Here is a 17,633-nt window from a genome sequence, read left to right as displayed (position 1 = left end):
TTATGTCTAATATCTCAAAACCCCAAAACATAACTTCATAGCCAATAATCATTCACTTCATTGCAATTCCTCATGAGACGACCCGAAGTCCAAATACTCCGGTTAATTCTTATTTGGGGTTTGTACATGTGACAACCTAAATTTTTGTATGTGAGGACTCTTTGTTGGTCTAGAACAATACTTGCAACGAGAATTAAATTGAGAAATTCTATATCAACAAGAGTAGTCAACACATCAATAGGCGCAGTATATCTGTACCTTCCATTAATGTTAATAATTTCGGGCTCAAGCCTCAATTAGTTACTCTGGTGTAACAGAACTATCAGTTTCATGGACTTCTGTAGAAGGACCCCAACAAATTCATTTCTGACTTCCTGTAGATCTGTGACACAGTCAAGATGAATGGAGTGAACCCCGATGTTTACAAGCTCATGCTCTTTTCCTTTGCTGTAAGGGACAGAGCAAAATTATGGCTGGATTCTCAGCCCAAGGAGAGTCTGGACACATGGGACAAGATAGCCACTGGATTTTTGGCCAGGTTTTTTTCACCCCAGAAGCTGAGTAAGCTTAGAGTGGGAGTCCATACATTCAGACAGAAAGAGGGAGAGTCCCTCTATGAAGCCTGGGAGAGATACAAGCAGCTGCTCAAGAGATGCCCTCCCGACATGATTTCAGATTGGATCAGGCTAGAGATCTTTTATGATGGCCTCTCTGAGATGGCCAAGATGTCACTGGACCATTCAGCAAGTGGTTCACTACACATGAAGATGACACCTGAGGAAGCGAATGAGCTGATTGAGATGGTTGCCAACAACCAATACATGTACACTTCTGAAAAGAACCCTGTGAACACTAGGACCACTCAGAAGAGAGGAGTCATAAAAGTAAAAACACTGGATGTGATTTTGGCACAGAACAAGCTCATATCCCAACAGATAAGCATGATCTCTCAACAAGCTCATATCCCAACAGATAAGCATGATCTCTCAACACTTAACCGAGATGCAAGTTTCAACTATCAACACTTAAGATGCATCCTATGAAGGAGGTGTTGGTGACATTGCTCAGCCCACCATGGAAGAAGTTAATTACATAGAAAATTCATCCAGAAATCCTATTAATAATCCTTACGTGAATACTTTTAATCAGGGATGGAGGAATCACCCTAAATTTAGATGGAGGGAGCAGCAGAGGCTTCAACAAGGCTTCAATAACAACTAGGGTGGAACCAATCAAAACAGGTTCAACAACAGACAGTTCCAACACTCTCAGCAGCAGATGGAGACGCCTAAGCAAAGCCTCTCTGACTTGGCCACAATAGTCTCTGACCTTTCCAAGAGCACACATAGCTTTATGTAAGAGACTCGGTCTTCAATTCAGAACTTGTTAATACAAGTGGGTCAGTTGAGCAGCAGGATACCTGAGAGACCTCCCAACACTCTTCCAAGCAACACAGAGGTGAATCCAAGGGAAGAGTGCAAGGTCCTCACTATGGGAAAAGAGGCCAAACCAAAGGAGGAGCAGGCTGCTGAGGATTTGAAAGAGGAAGAGGCTCAAGAAGAGATTGGGAATGCACTAACACACGCCCCAGTAAAGATAAAGTAGCCTGAAGTACAACATTCTCTAAATGTGCAAAAGGAGATTGAGGATGAGCAAATTGCTAAATTCTTGGCAGTCTTCAAGAAGTTACAAATCAATATTCCTTTTCCTGAGGTGTTAGAGAAGAAACCTTCATATATGGCCTATCTACAAAGTGTATTCTCTGAGAAGAAGGTCCTGAGGGGAGATAAAACTGTGGTGCTAACCAAGGAGTACAGTGCATTAGTGCAAAAGAAGCTACCGCAGAAAATGCCAGGCCGAGGAAGCTTCCTGATTTCCTACACTATAGGGACCATGACATTTGAGAAGGCACTATGCGACCTTGGATCAAGCATAAATCTGATGCCCCTCTCTGTGATGAAGAAGCTGGGGATCTAAGAGGCGCAGCCCACAAGGATCTCACTGGAGATGGTAGACACGTCCCTGAAAAGGGCATATGAATTGGTGAAAAACATCCTTGTAAAGGTTGAAAACCTTTACCTCCCTGAGGATTTCGTGGTACTGGATACTGGAAAAGGAAAGGATAACTCCATCATCCTAGGAAGGCCATTCCTAGCTACTGGGAGAGCCCTAATTGATGTAGAAGGGAGGTCGCTTGTTCCACTAGCCTCCTTCAATTATATACTCCGGGCAATGATGTTCTTCTTAGCAGTACAGAGAGTTTTCATGGCAGCTAACTTCCCAACTATCTTTTCTGCACGACATCAAATTCGGGTTACATTAGCCAAAAAAATAATCAACAAATTACATCTATAAAATGAAAAATAATGCTACCTAGCTCGGATTAGATCTGACTTGGATTTCCTAAATCTTTCTTGGTGTCCAAATTAGGAGCTCGGCCCCAACACTCTTGGAACAAGGTGACTATACTCTCTTCAACCTCATTCAATTTGTCCAAACTCTATTTAATGACTACAGGGATCTCCTCCCAATACAAGCTAAAAAGAGGCTCATCCCTCTCATCCAGAAAGAAAGGTTGGACACCCTCAACAGCTCGGAATTTTGAAAAAGTAATGTTTGAAGTCATGGAAAGAATCATCAAAAATAGCAAATAATTTCCTCCCTTGGACAATTCGAAAGGAGATATATCCATGCTTCTTAGAACTAAAGGGTTTGGTAAGTACAAAGGGATAAAAGAAAACCTTAGAAGGAGGAGGGACACCGAGTTCACGGCAGAGGAGTTGATAAATTTTTAAGAAACTCCAAGAGTTAGGGTGAAGTTGGGAATGAGCAACATTACAAAGCCTAAGTACTTCAGCTTCAAAGTCGGTAAAGGGAAGGCTAACCCCCAATCTTGTGAAAAAATATTCGTACATGTATATATAATGGTGTTCCAAATTGTCAAGTAGGGGGAAGAAAATTCACTCCTCGGGATCAGTAACTACAATCTCATACTTACGCTCATCCTCTCGATCTACACATAACCTATGGTGCCTACGAAAGGTTTCGGCATATTCGTTATCAATAACAGGAACAACGAAAAGAACGGATACATCTACCTTGGTTAGATTGGACAAAATTTTAGACGACATGTTGAGAATAACTGACCGAGACATAAAAACTATACCTACAACACAATAAAATGGGATCATCACAAGAAGTTAGAAAGTCAGGTACAGCAACGAAAGTATTTAGACAGAGGCTAGGTCGTCTTCAATGAGACCAAAACTATTATAGTTCTTCCAACCTCTCATATACGAAACTAACACATCACATTATCAAATATGAAAATGGTGCCATCTTTATTAGATAAAGTAGCACCATTTGAGGGACAACACTAAGTAAAACTCTACAATCAGATTCACAGTGGCAACAACAATTAATGTTTAAGTTCAAGAAAGAAGCAAACTTTCAAAACTTCATTTTCGAACTAACAAAGAAACATTGCCAAAGTAACCAGAAAATAAAGCAACAACACATCACTCAGAATGTAGAGAGAAGTCCAAAATATTAAAGGAACCAACCTCGAAGGAATGCAAAGCGGAAAGGATGCACAACAACAGCAAGACATATACAATCTAAAACCTCCAATAAACGAAAAAATCCCAACAGGAATTCAAGATAAAGAAATCTTGAAAGAAGAAGAGGGGTTACGAAGAACTTTTTGAGAAAAAATAAAAATGAAAAAATTCAGAAAAAGAAGCGAAAAAGAAGAAAGAGAAAGGATTTTTGGTATTTATAAGATGCTCGGGGCGAAGGAGTAATTTCGTACCTCCTCATTTATGACAGCACGATTACCAAGGTAACTGTAGAAGTAGCATACAAAGACTACGAAAGGACATTACGTTTCAAAATTTTTACAAAAACACGTCGAGTACCCCACTTAGTCCCAATAAGCCAGTGTATCCGACATGATCTGTTAAGCGCACAAGGAAGCAACATGATCTACAAATGCTTGAGGCCGACCTCGTCAAGTTCGGGCTCAAGCAGTGGCACTGTTCATACCATGGCCCAAAAACATAGCCAGGCCCAAAATAATTAAAAGTCCACCCAAGAGAGCTGGCATCATCTACACCTATGAGGTCGGGCGCGACGACAGCAGTTTAGCCCTACTTATCTAACTAGCTCCTAAGATATCTCTCATTTCTCTAGAAGGAAGATATCAACAACTCCCCTAGAGAAAAGAAATAGTTGTCCACCATCAAAGGTGGAACTACACTAAAATGTAGTTATCTATTCTACTATAAATATACTGACATCAAGTATATTCAGAACCTATTCTACTAAAAAACATATTTTAAACCCTTTTTAACTTAAGCATCGGAGTCCCTTGCAGGTACCATCCTCCACCTCCTCACGAGGAACTCAGACTACAGCACCTTGGCACAAGTATAAGTCGGACGCTGCCCCAAAATGAGTCTGGACCTTAATTTCAGTCCCAAAAGTAATCCAGTTTCAAGTAACCCTCGGAACAATATGGTTTGTTAAATTTTTGAAATTAAATAACCTATAAAAAAATTAGTTAAAAAAAAGATGAAGCAGAGCATTATAACGAAAAAATATACACAAAGGTTAAGACGACACAAAAAACTAAATTAAAAAATAGAAACAAATAGCTTACAAATGAAAAAAGAGAAAAAAATTCCTCAAACCATTCATCCAAAATCACTCCATCAAAACTATCCTTAGTATTCTTACTACATAATTCAAGTCCATCATATACTAAACCAACTTCTAACTATTTCATAAAAATAACAGTGATACCTTGTCTTCATGTCCTTCTATAACAAACCCTTGTGGTTGATCAATATATACTTCTTCTACCAATTCTTCATTTGAAAAGGCATATTTCATGTCTAGTTGCTAGATCTTTCATTGCTTTTGTGTGGCTAATTAAATGAGTGCCTTCATTGTATCTACACGAGCTACAGGCGCAAATGTCTCTATGTAATCTATCCTAGGAATTTGCGCATAACCTTTAGCTACGAGCCTTGCCTTGTGCTTCTGAATAAATCCATCGAGATTAAGCTTAGTCTTGTATACCCATTTGACTCCAATCATATCTTTATTGAACGGCGATCTACCAGTTTTTGTGTGTTGTTCTTCTTAATCATCTTGATTTCTTCTTCCATGACATTTCTCCATTCTTCTTCCATGGCAAAATTACATGTTTCATATACATATTGTAGAGGCTTAGTTTTTTCTTGGAGGAAAATTAATGAGCCTACACTCTACATCAAGACGCAAGGTAATTCAAACACTCTCATAATTTCTTTGTATGTAGACGATCTTATCTACACAGAAAATAATGAGACCATGATCAGAGAATTCAAAGAAGAAATGAAGAGAATATTTGAGATGACTGACTTAAGATAGATGCACTATTTTCTTGGCATTGAATAAACTAAAATAAAGACAATTTTCATCTCGCAAAAGAAATACATTCAAAATTTTCTACAAAGGTTCAAGTTGAATAATTGTAAAACAGTATGTACTCCTCTAGTCCATAATGAAAAATTACAAAAAGAAGATGGATCTGGAGAGGCAGATGCTTTGCAATATAAAAGTCTCATTGGAAGTCTCCTTTATCTAACTACCGCAAGACCCGATATCATGTATGCAACAAGTCTATTGTCAAGATTCATGCAAAAGCCAAGTTAGAAGCACTATGGAGCTACAAGAAGGATCTTAAGATATTTACATGGTACAAAGGATTATGGCATTACTATAAAATTCTAAAGATCCAAAACTAGTTGGATATATCGACAGTGATTGGGCAGGCATGATCAATTGATGACATGAAAAGCACTTCTGAATATTCATTTATACTAGGATCTGGAGTATTCTCTTGGACATAAAAAAAATAAGAAATTGTGGCTCAATCATCTGCTGAAGTCGAGTACGTTGCAGCCGCAAATGCTACTAGTCAAGCAATATGGCTAAGAAAAATATTCGAAGACATAGGAGAGCAACAAGAAGAACCAACAACTATGTTGTTCGACAAACAACCCATTCCATCATAGTAGGACGAAACATATAGCTATCAAGTATCATTTTATACGAGAAGTTATATTGGAGAAAAAGATATAGATCGAGTGTTGCAACACAGATGAGCAACTGGCTGACATCTTCACCAAGGCACTACCAAGATCAAAATTCAAACTATTTTGAGAGATGTTTAGAATTACACAAATGTGCATCAAGAAGGAGTATTGATTATGCTACATATTTGTAGAATTTTCTAGAATTCTCACGATCTTGTTCATAAAAAAAATCTAGATATTATGATGGAAAAGTCTAGAAATTAAGTAAATAGATCAAGTACTAGAAATATCAAAGATTAGTATTTAGAAATATCTAGGTTAATATCTAAAAATATCTAAGACTTAAAATTATCTAGAACCAACTTAAGAAGCCTATAAATAGGACATCATAAAATTTATGGTAAAAACTAACAAACACAAATTTCACTAACCTTTGTACTCTTTCTTTAACATATCAATAATATAACTATCAAATTTTTTAAACTATTTATCCATAATAACTCCTTCATCAAAACTATCTTTAGTATTCTTACTCTATCATATACTAAATCAATTTTTAGCTATTTCATACCACTAACAAAAATTAAATTAAACCTCATTTGAATTTTAGTTTTCTAAAGAATGAATAGTGGTTATATGAAAATTAATATAATTAAGTTTTTTTATTTAGAAGTTGATTAACAGTTGAAGACTTGTTAGGTAAATAGCATTTCTCTTGCTTTAACGCTATTCTTTTATTGATATTTTTCTTTTAATATGTGTATAATTAGAGACTTCTAATTAGAGGTATTATGCTTTTCATTCATATCCTATGTTCGAGTAATGATAGTATGTTATTCTCTCCTCTCTTTTTTTTTTGACAATTTCTAATATTTTTTTCAAACATTCTCTTAAATACGATAAATTTAAGAGAAATTTTTCGTGTTTATCAGTGATTGGAGAGAATAAAATATTTTGAAAAATTATTCCGTATGGCAATCACTCTTAGTGGAATAACGTGTTTCGTGTACGAATAAGTTACCCATTAACTATTTATCGTGTAGTGAAGGATTAAAGGACCAAAATAACCCATGTTTTTATAGTAAATTATCTGAAATGACCAGCTCTTGCGATTGGTAATGGCTAATACCCGAACTTATAGGTAAACTTGGAGTTCTTGGACCTAAGCTGTTAATGCACGAAGGCCAATTTGTCCTTTCTCCTTATAGTTTGATATATAGAAAATGGGAGCTACTCAGAAAAAAATGTCTAAAACGTCTTTTTTTAAAGATATTTTCTAATAATTAAAATTTAACACATACAATCGATTAAATCGTGTTACTTTTGTTAAAATTAGGGCAAACAAATTAATTTGACCAAAAAAGTAGTAAATCAAATATTAAAGTGGTCTTAAATTAATATTATTTTTTATAGAATGAAAATGATTACAAATACTCTTATTATAAAAAATAACTAAAATACTCCTATTATATATATATTAATTTTAAGAATCCTAAATTTTAGTCCTTTATTTCTCTGTGTCATAGGGTTAGAATTTAGAATTTTCAAAATTATATATATATATAATAGAAGTATTTTAGTCCTTTTCTATAATAAGAGTATTGTAGTCATTTTTTATAAAAAAAATAATATTAATTTAGACAGGTTTAAGATTTGATTCACTATTTTTTGGTCAAATTAATTTGTTTGACCTAATTTTGATAAAAATAACATGGTTTAATCGATTATATATGTTTAATTTTAATTACTAAAAAACATCTTTAAAAAAGACGTTTTAGACGACTTTACCTGAGTGGCTCCCATAAAAAAATAGTTCAAATATTATTGTTACAGTTAGAAAATTATACGTTTTGCTCTGTTTTTCTTTCTTTTCTTTTTTGCTTTTTTTTTACTTATAATATTTTTATATTTGATAAAAAAATTATTTGTCAACTTTCACTATGAAAAAAAAGAGTTAAAGAACATCATGCCTCTTTAAATATTTATAATATTTTGATAGAATTTCTTTTAATGGCAATTTACTCATTTAAAATTTTTGGAAAAAAAATGTTACCAGATTACAACTTTTCAAAGATCCAAACGCAAATGCAACTTTTTAACTATATGCAAACCACAATAGGATACCACGGAATAGGGTTTGAACGTAAACCGCTACACCTTAGCACGGTTTATGTTGAATTTGGCCTGTGCATAAACCACTACACCCTGTAGCGGTTTATGTTAAAAGTGATGCGTGAAGAAACTCCGGTACCCTCTAGCAGTTTCTTCGAAAATTGGATGTCTATAAAATCCGCTTGAGGCAGTAGCGGATTATGCATTTAGAGAATTTCAAACTTTGTAGAGAGATAAATTAGTAAAAAGGTAGAGAGAAAAAATTGGAAATAGTTTGAGTTCCTTGGAGCAATCTCTTCAAGTGGGACCATGGCAGATGGACGGCGCTTATACTGACTTGACGGCAATATCAATGAAGAGGTATGTTTGTTTTCTTTTGTTTGGATACTTATGTATATTTATGTAGTATTCAGATTATATTAATTAGAAAACAGAACCTAAGGTATGTAGTTTAGAGTTTGAAAAGCAAAAATTAAAATATAAAAATAAATGTAGAGAATTTGAAGTTAGCTTTTTAAAAATTAAGATTAGAATTTGAAATGTAGGATTTATGTCTTGTTTTTAGTATTTGAAAATGAATATTTAGATTTTGAAAATTTTAATTTAAAATTTTGAAGGTTTAGGTTTTATTGTTTGAAATTTAAGAATTAAATTTTAAATAAATAATATAAGGTGTGTTGATTCAGGATTGAAATTTAAGAGGTAAATCTTAAACTTTAAATTTTAGAACCTAGGACTTATGGATGTAAAAGTTGGGCATTCGTTAGTTGTTGTAATGTTCATGCATTCATTGTATAGTTTAATATAAATGATGATACATGTTTCTCTTTTTGAATAAAATTTATATTAATAGTGATTATATGAGAACTATATTTAACATTTTAGTTAACTGATTGGATACATAAGGCAACCGTAATTTTTGTTTTGAATTATAAATTATAGTTAGGATCTGTAAGTGTTAGAAATTAATCAGGTTTTGGTTATTCTTTCTCATAACATGCAGCCAAGTCGGTGCATTTATAGCGTTCGAAGGCAATAGAATATGTCGTTGCATGATAGGATCATACCTTATCTCGAGAGGGCTGGTTTATACCACTTGGCGAGGTTGAACACGCGTTGGTTCTGGCTTGATGAGCCTTTGGTCAGTGCATTTATTGAGAGGTGGCATCCTGAGACCCACACTTTTCATATGCCATTCAGAGAGTGCACCATCACGCTCCAGGATGTGGCATATCAGCTGGGTTTGCCCGTGAATAGAAAGGCTATTTCTGGGTTCCTGACAGACTTCCACCTGCATATCGAGGGCGGCCGACCGGTTTGGGAGTGGTTTCAGGAATTATTTGGTAAGCTTCCGGCCCCGAAGAAGGTGAAGCAGTTCACAGTCCATTTCACATGGCTCCATGAGAGGTTCAGGGTGTTACTGGAGGATGCAAGTGAGGAGACCGTGCACATATACGCACGTGCATATATTATGATGCTGCTATCAACCCAGATGTTTGGTGACAAGAGTGGGAATCGGGTCCATATTCGATGGTTGCAATCCTTGACCCCGAAAGGTAGGAATTATGTTCGGCAGTTGGCCGATGGCTTCCAAGTTCAAGGTAGAGAAGTGTGGAGGATGTTGCTGTGTGTCGGAACTTGACGGTACTCGACGTGTAGATGGGTTTGTCGAAATATCATCATCACTGTCCCCACCAATGTCAATAGGATCTTCATCCGAATCATCCTCTCGCATCGCATTTTCAACTCGATCTAGTTCACCCTCACGTAAAATGTCCGGAATCGTACGAGCCGATGTAGCTACCCGACTGCAACAGATGGACGATTAGCCAACAAACAATCATATGCAACAACAGGCATCGAGGTAGAAGCATCCCCATTGTAGTCAATTGAGGATTCGGCGCCGATGCCCCAAAACTATCGATGCCATGTTCCAACTTCGCAAACAACTCGTGTATCCTCACTTTTGGAAAACTCCGCCGACAATGAAACAACACTTGCATATCTTCGTCGGACCCTATCACAAATGTTTCATATTTCACGCCAGATGACACAACTGCAATAGGAATCTTATAGAACAGCTTTTTCACCCACTTTGTCCCGCATACGCCCAACTTTTGCAATATACTAGTTTTCAGATCTAACAGCATATTCAACAACCGGATAAAAATACTCAGTGATTCTCTATCGGTAAACTTTACACCGAGACTTTTATTTTTTTTTTAATTTTTCTAAAGCAATGCACTAAGACTAAAAATCTCTCCTCACTCTCCATTCTAAAAGTTTTGAATGGAAATGACACTCTACACAACTTGTTGAGTATATATAGGCATTTTTCAAGCAGCCATATTGTGAAGAAATCGCAGTTTCTTCATCCACGCCATTCCTTCAAAAATCGCTACAGGATGTAGCGAATTCTGTGTTTACAAAAATCAAGATAAACTGCTATAGAGTGTAGCAGTTTGCGTTCAAATCCTATTCCATGGTACCCTATCGCGGTTTACATATAGTTGCAGAAGTTGCATTTACATCTGGATCTTTAAAAAGTTGTAATCTGATAACATTTTTCTCCAAAAGTTTTAAATAAGTAAATTGCCCTGCTTTTAATATAATAATACAAGTGGCTTTTTTATTTTTATCTTTTAAATACGCAGATGGTTAATTGATAATTACTCTCTAATAAACATTGTCATATTCTGTATTTTAGAATGAAAAACTATGGTAATGTAAATTCTCTCTTTATATATATATTACACTATTCATCGTTTATTTCTTAACCTTTTATATTCAGTGAATTGTTAAGTTTTATATTCTCATGAGCAAAAGTAATACAAGGCGAATTTTTTTTCATTCTAAAAGAAATTATTCTATGTATTGTTAACTAATATCATTAGATTTAATTCATTAAAAATATATATTTATATTTTAACTATTATTTTTTTATTAAATATTTTTATTTGAATAGCTATGTTATTTAAAGTATCACAAATAAAACATGATAAAAGCACAACTCTTTGTTTAATTTTTGCTTCTTCAATGGATTTGTAGTATGAACTAGGGTATGACCCGTGTTACATGCGAGTCGTGTGATTAATCTATTTTGTTATTTGTATGTATAATTTATTTATAGAAAGATAATATATATATATTTTGAAAGAATTAATTTAAGTAATATATATGTAGATTGAGTGATTATTTTTCATTATGCTTTTAATTTAATTATAAAAAATCAATATACAAAATTTAGAATGGTTAATATCAATAAAAAATTAATCATTTTTTTCAATACTTGACTAGTACTCTTAATACTAAGCACTAATTTCATTGTAAAATTTTAATAATATAAAAATAAAATACTAACATAAAAAATTGGCCCCTAATATTTTTCTAAAAATAAATGCACTCATGTTATTTCATACATAACCTTCTACATATAATCTTAATACCTTAAGCCTACTTTTTCATTGTAATTTTCTTATAAACTATCATATGTTGTAAGATTTTGTTATTATTTAATTATTAAATTTAAGATTTTATTTATAATATATTTAATTTATTATTAATTTTTATCTTAATTATGAGATATTATTATGAGTATTTATCTAAATTGGTCTTTAAAAAATTTTAAAGTAGATATTTTGATCTTTAACTAAAATTAATTACTTAATTAGTCCTCAACATTTTCTGGTATCAGGCAAATTGACCCTTCCGTTAGATTGTTCTGTTAAATCCTAACGGCGAAATCCAATGTGTCACATTAAACTGATGACACAGATGTTAAGTGACACGTGAGAAAGAAGACAAAGTGGTCCCTACTTGTATTGCACAAAAACGATAATGGAGAACTGCTAATAGCCATGAAACGACGTGTGAAATCAATTTCTTCTTCCTCTTGCCAAAACCTTCTATTATCGAATAGCAAATAACACAATAGAGAAGGCTATAGTTGTTAATAATGGCAACCGGAGAAAGTTGTGAAAGTTCATATTGGCGACGAGTTAAAGCTAGTGGTGACGGCAGTGTTAGCAGTGGTTTTTCCCGTGGCGCTAGGTTAAGAGTCGCAAGAGGAAAAAATCCAAGATGCTATTATGGAGCCTATGCCATAGTTATAAAGTCCAGAATGGAGTAAAACCCCAAAAGACTTTTCTTTGGCTGTCCTTTTTCCAGGATAATGTATCAATAATTTTAAACTTTTTTGTATGCAAAACTTGATTTCTAATAATGTTGTACCCTAAAACCTTCTAATTGTATGGGCAGGAGAAAATTTCGCACTGTGATTTCTTTGTATGTTTTGATAGGGTATTTCAATGTGAAGTTCATGGTGGAGAGGATGATGATGCTCTAGCGGGTAAGGTGAAGAAACTGAAAGAATTGGTTGATGCATTCGAGAAGAAGAACAAGAATTCTATTGAGAATAGATGATGGTTCGGATGCTGCAATAGTGTATTCTTTTTCGTTCTAGGATTTGTGGTCTGTCTTCTTGTAGGTAGGATTTAGGTAGATTGAGAAAGATTTTATCTTAAGTTATATAGTTGAACAAGTAATTACAGTGTTAGCTTTTGTTTATGCAACACTAATGTGTAAGTGTTTGGACAAATAATGAATGATGAGTATTTACTGAATGACAAAAGTTTTAGTAGAAATGAAATCAAATTAAACATACTTAGATCTAAGTACCATAATATCATTCCATATAACTAAAGTTTTAAACAACTACTAACTTCAACTAAGGGTAGCTAGTCTTTAAGTCTTTGCTAGGACTAATAAGTATTCCACCAAAAGGTGCACTGAAATGCACTATCAACATAAGAACCAAATATAGACAGACCACATTGTCTCAACAAAATGCACTAACAACATAACAAAATATCAAAAAGTTGTATTAAACTCATAAAACTACATTTACATAGTAGGATCAAATCTATTTTGGAAGCCTTAATCTAGGTGTTGGCATGAACTTGAAGATTCTTGAAGCTGTGCCAGAACTTGCAACAACAAGTGTATGTTTCAGGTGATGCTGATTGGATTGGCCTCTGTGGTGGTGCAGAGATAGCTGGAGCTGGAGAGGAAACTAGAGCAGACGGTGGGGTAGGTACTGGAGGAGGATGTATCAGACAAACAGGTCCTTAATGGTGATGCCAGGGCATTTTGGCCAGTTTCACTGACCTTTTCTTTACTGTTTTTAAGGTAGTTTCATGCATTTTCTTAGGAAATAAGCTAGTTTTGGGTAGATATTCACTTACATCTTGATTCAAGCATACATTGTGCACTTTACATGATTTCATGAGAATTTTGCATGAATTATATGATAAATTAGATGATGCATGATCCCATGATTAAGAGCAAGACTTTGATGCACTTTGTTTGATTGATTTCAGGCCAAAAGAAGAAGAGAAGAAGCCACGTTAGTGGCTACGTTAGTTACACTAACGTGGGCACTAACGTGGAAGGAAGGAAAGCCCCAACGTTAGGGAGAAAAGTTAGTGGCATTAACTTTGAAGAAAGGAAATAGAGCCAACGTTAGTGACACTTAACATTATCACTAACGTTGGACTAAGCTCATAAGTGGCCACGTTAGTTGCCACGTTAACTTAGTTAACGTGGCCTCTAACGTTAAGAAGTAAAGGGAAAGCCAACGTTAGTGACATTCAACTTTATCACTAACGTTGGCCAAGTCACAATAAGCCACGTTAACTCCCACGTTAACCTAGTTAACGTGGAAGCTAACGTGAAGAAACAAGGTGGTCGACAACGTTAGTGACACCAAACATTGTCACTAACGTTGGAAGGAACCCACACAAGCCCCAATAAGCCACGTTAACTCCCACGTTAACCTAGTTAACGTGGAAGCTAACGTGAAGAAGGGAGGTGATCGCCAACGTTAGTGACACCCAACATTATCACTAACGTTGGAATAAGCCCACACAAGTCACTATGAGCCACGTTAACTCCCACGTTAACTTAGTTAACGTGATAGTTAACGTGGGCAAAAGTCCCACTTGGCAGCCTGACCATGCCTTCTTCAAACAAGAATAACTTGAGCCACAAAACTCCAAATGAGGTGATTCCAGTGGCATTGGAAAGTAGGATTTCAGAGCTTTCCAAGCATATATGACACTACATGGTTGACACTAAATTTGAGGGAGAAAACCTGCCCCGAAAGTGCAATGATGAACATGGTATCAACCTGTATTAAGGCCAGCTGACCTCTTCACCTTCCAAGAAATGTAACTCGAGTTGTAGAGCTCCAAATGATGCGCTTCCAAAGGCATTGAAAAGTAGACATCCAGGACTTTCCAACAATATATAATAGTATGGGGTGGACACTATGTTTGAGCTCCAGAAACTGGCAATAATGAAGCCCTGATCACTAGCGTTATTGGCACTCAAGTTTTCCAGTAACGCTGGCAACTATGCCAGCGACCATGTCCACTTCAAACGAGCATAACTTGAGCTACAGAGGTCCAATTGAGATGATTCCAGTTGCGTTAGAAATCTGACATTCAGATCTTTCTAACGATATATAATACTCTATAATGGGCATGAAATTGAAGCACAAACAAGAGGCATCTTTTAAGCCCTAAAAACACCAACTGGGCAGCAAGTGCAACGTTAGCCACAATAACTTTAGCACTAACGCCACACTTGTAGCGTTAGTGTGGCTAACTTTAGCACTAACTTTAGCACCTGGACCTCAACTTGACCCACTTCTCTCTCAAGTCCACTTCAAAGCTCAAGCATGCAAGCCCACAATTGTCAACCAATCAAGACCACAAGAAGCATCTAGAATAGGAATTTTCATTTAATTGTAATTTACTTTTAATTTTATTTTATAATTTAGGAGAGCCTATATAAAGGCCTTAGTCTTTACATTGAAAATATCTTGGGAGGGGGGACCTGGAAATTCTGGAATGGGGGATTGAAGAGGGGTCTTCGGACTCCCTCCCCTCACACACTTTTCCTTCTCTTTCTTTTAGTTGTAATTTTCATTTATGAATGTTGAATTTTCAATTTCAGTTTGAATCTTCATCTTTACTTTTCTGCACTTTCTTTCTTTTCTATTTTTGTAGAGCAATGATAAACTAACTCTTTACATTGGGTTAGAGAGATCTATTGTGATTCAATGGATTAAGTGTAGTTCTTATTCTTCTTCTTCTTTCTTTTCTCTTGATTTTACTAGAGAGCTTTCGATCTTCATCCAATTGGGTAGTTATCTTAGAAAAGAAACTATTTATACTTAGATCTCTTCTGAACCTTGAAAGAGGAATGAAGAGATCATGCTAGAAATGCTTTCTCATGCTGGACCAAATTGGGTGTGGATGGATATGTGACTATAATCATTCCAACACATGATTTGGGAAATGCATGTGGTATAATCAGTGACCATACTTCATCTCTTCTCATGAGCAATTGACCAAGGAATTGGCTATTGATCAAGATTTGAGAGATTGAATTACAAGGAATTGTAATTCGATCACTTAAGATTGCCAAGGAGATCAATGAACACATTGATTGAGGAAGAGATGAGAATGAACTTGATCCGGAGGATTGCAATATCTCTTGATCCCAATGTTCATTTTATTTTTAGTTTTTACATTTACTTTTCTTGTCATTTTACTTTTCTGCACTTTATTGCTTTCTTTACTTTTCTGTCAATTTACATTTCCTTGTTACTTATCACTCCATTATGATTCGTCTAACTAGGATAATCAATTAATCATTGATTGCTTAATCCGTTAATCTCTGTGGGATTCGACCTCACTCTATAGTGAGTTATTACTTGACGACAATTCGGTACACTTGCCTAAGGGAAATTTGTTGAGAGACAAATTTTTCGTGCATCAAATGATTTCACCAGTCAGTCACTTAACCCTTACATAAATCCAAAACATGACCATAATATCACATATTAAATCAAAGAAATGCAGATAGCATCACACCAACATAATCACAAGAATATAAATGTAATGACAATAAAACTATAAAATTAATAACTATAAACCAAAAGAGTTAAATATGATACTGTGGTGTTTTCATTTTCATCAAAATGCTACCTAAAGTATGAATAGAATCAAATTATAATAATATTGGATGTTAGGATGCTCCAAATTATTCGGGACAACAAAAGTGAGCTACTTAGATTAACTTCAAGAATTTGTATCTAACTCACCTAGCTTGAAGAATTCATAACATAAACTAACAGAATTCTGTCTATACTATCTGTGCAAACAAGAGAAAGTGTGAAATGGAGTTGCTTAGTTTAGAAAACTCCATTTGAGGAATGGTTATCTAATTATTAAGAAATACTCATCACATCAAAATTATAAAGATAATTAGTTTTGATACCGTAGTTATATAATTAGATGTTGCTTTTAAAATTAAATTCATATACAATTATTAAGATATAAATTCACCTACAGACTACATTTAAGAATTTTTAGATAATTTTGACTAAATTATTGTTTAACACATTAATTATGATTTAAGAGATAAAATTCTAGCCTTCTACTATGTAAGCACCACGGTCCTCTTGTAGGAGTTGTAGAAACTATTTCCAACTTTGCTTCGTTTCACTGTCAACTATTGCATAAGCAATCACATAAAAGTGATTGTTTGCATCTTGAGCTACCACTGACAATAGTTGCCCCCATAATATCCTTTTAAATAACATCCATCCAACCCAATCAATGGTCTACATCCGGTCTTAAAGCTCCTTCTACAACCATCCAGGTAGGCATACAACTTGCTGAACAATGGTGGTAAATCAGGAATTGTTGAGATTAATTCCACTAATGCAGTGCTACCAAAGTTACTTTTGTGTATTTCCGTGAGGTAATCTCTTAATTTTTCATACCGAGTCCTCTCATTCCCAATATAGCTTTTTCTAGCAACCCTTAATGCTCTATAAATTATCTTGTCACTATACACCACATTAAAGTCTATCTCAATGTGATCAAAGGCTTCTCCGTGAGTCAGGTAAGTCTGGGTCAATAGCCTCTGCTCTAGTTTATCAGCCACCCAGTTCTGGTCAGCCATGTTAGAACCGAATTCCTGTGCACAAGTATGTTTAGAGTCATAGGTCTTAATTTGGTAGCACTTCCTTGCACTGTTCCAGGCACAATAAATCAGCCACGGACATTCATTTTCATTGCTATCACTCTAACTTCTCCGTTCAGCAATAGTATAATCCTTTAGAGCTTTCTTGAATTGTTTAAGTGTGGTAAACTCCATGTTCAACTAGAGTTGAACATCATCGAAGACTGCTTCCTCATTGAATTAGGGCTAATCAAAACATCTCCCTCATTGTCAATGATTAAGGTGTATTAAAACTCTCTGACTCAAAATCTGGATCATCAGACTCATCACTAAAGTTCTCACTCTCATCCATTGCTATACTATGTCTAGCACCTAAATTTAACCAGCCAGCATTAGGAGTAA

At 35.0% G+C, this 17,633-nt stretch overlaps 1 protein-coding gene across 1 annotated transcript; it reads left to right on the top strand.

Moving 5' to 3' along the window:
- Window positions 1–398: 398 nt before the first annotated feature.
- On the top strand, window positions 399–1,977 carry LOC148568856 (uncharacterized). Its single transcript, XM_088484800.1, has 3 exons — window positions 399–884; window positions 1,381–1,590; window positions 1,639–1,977. Exons 1-3 carry the CDS (start codon window positions 399–401, stop codon window positions 1,975–1,977), a joined length of 1,035 nt encoding a protein of 344 aa, XP_088340926.1.
- Window positions 1,978–17,633: the final 15,656 nt, after the last annotated feature.

Source organism: Arachis ipaensis, chromosome B4 (genome assembly GCF_059453495.1).
Source record: "Arachis ipaensis isolate K30076 ecotype BB chromosome B4, ASM5945349v1, whole genome shotgun sequence".
NCBI lineage: Eukaryota > Viridiplantae > Streptophyta > Magnoliopsida > Fabales > Fabaceae > Arachis > Arachis ipaensis.
Note: the sequence above shows the minus strand (reverse complement) of the source record. Positions and strands in the feature narration are given on the sequence as shown.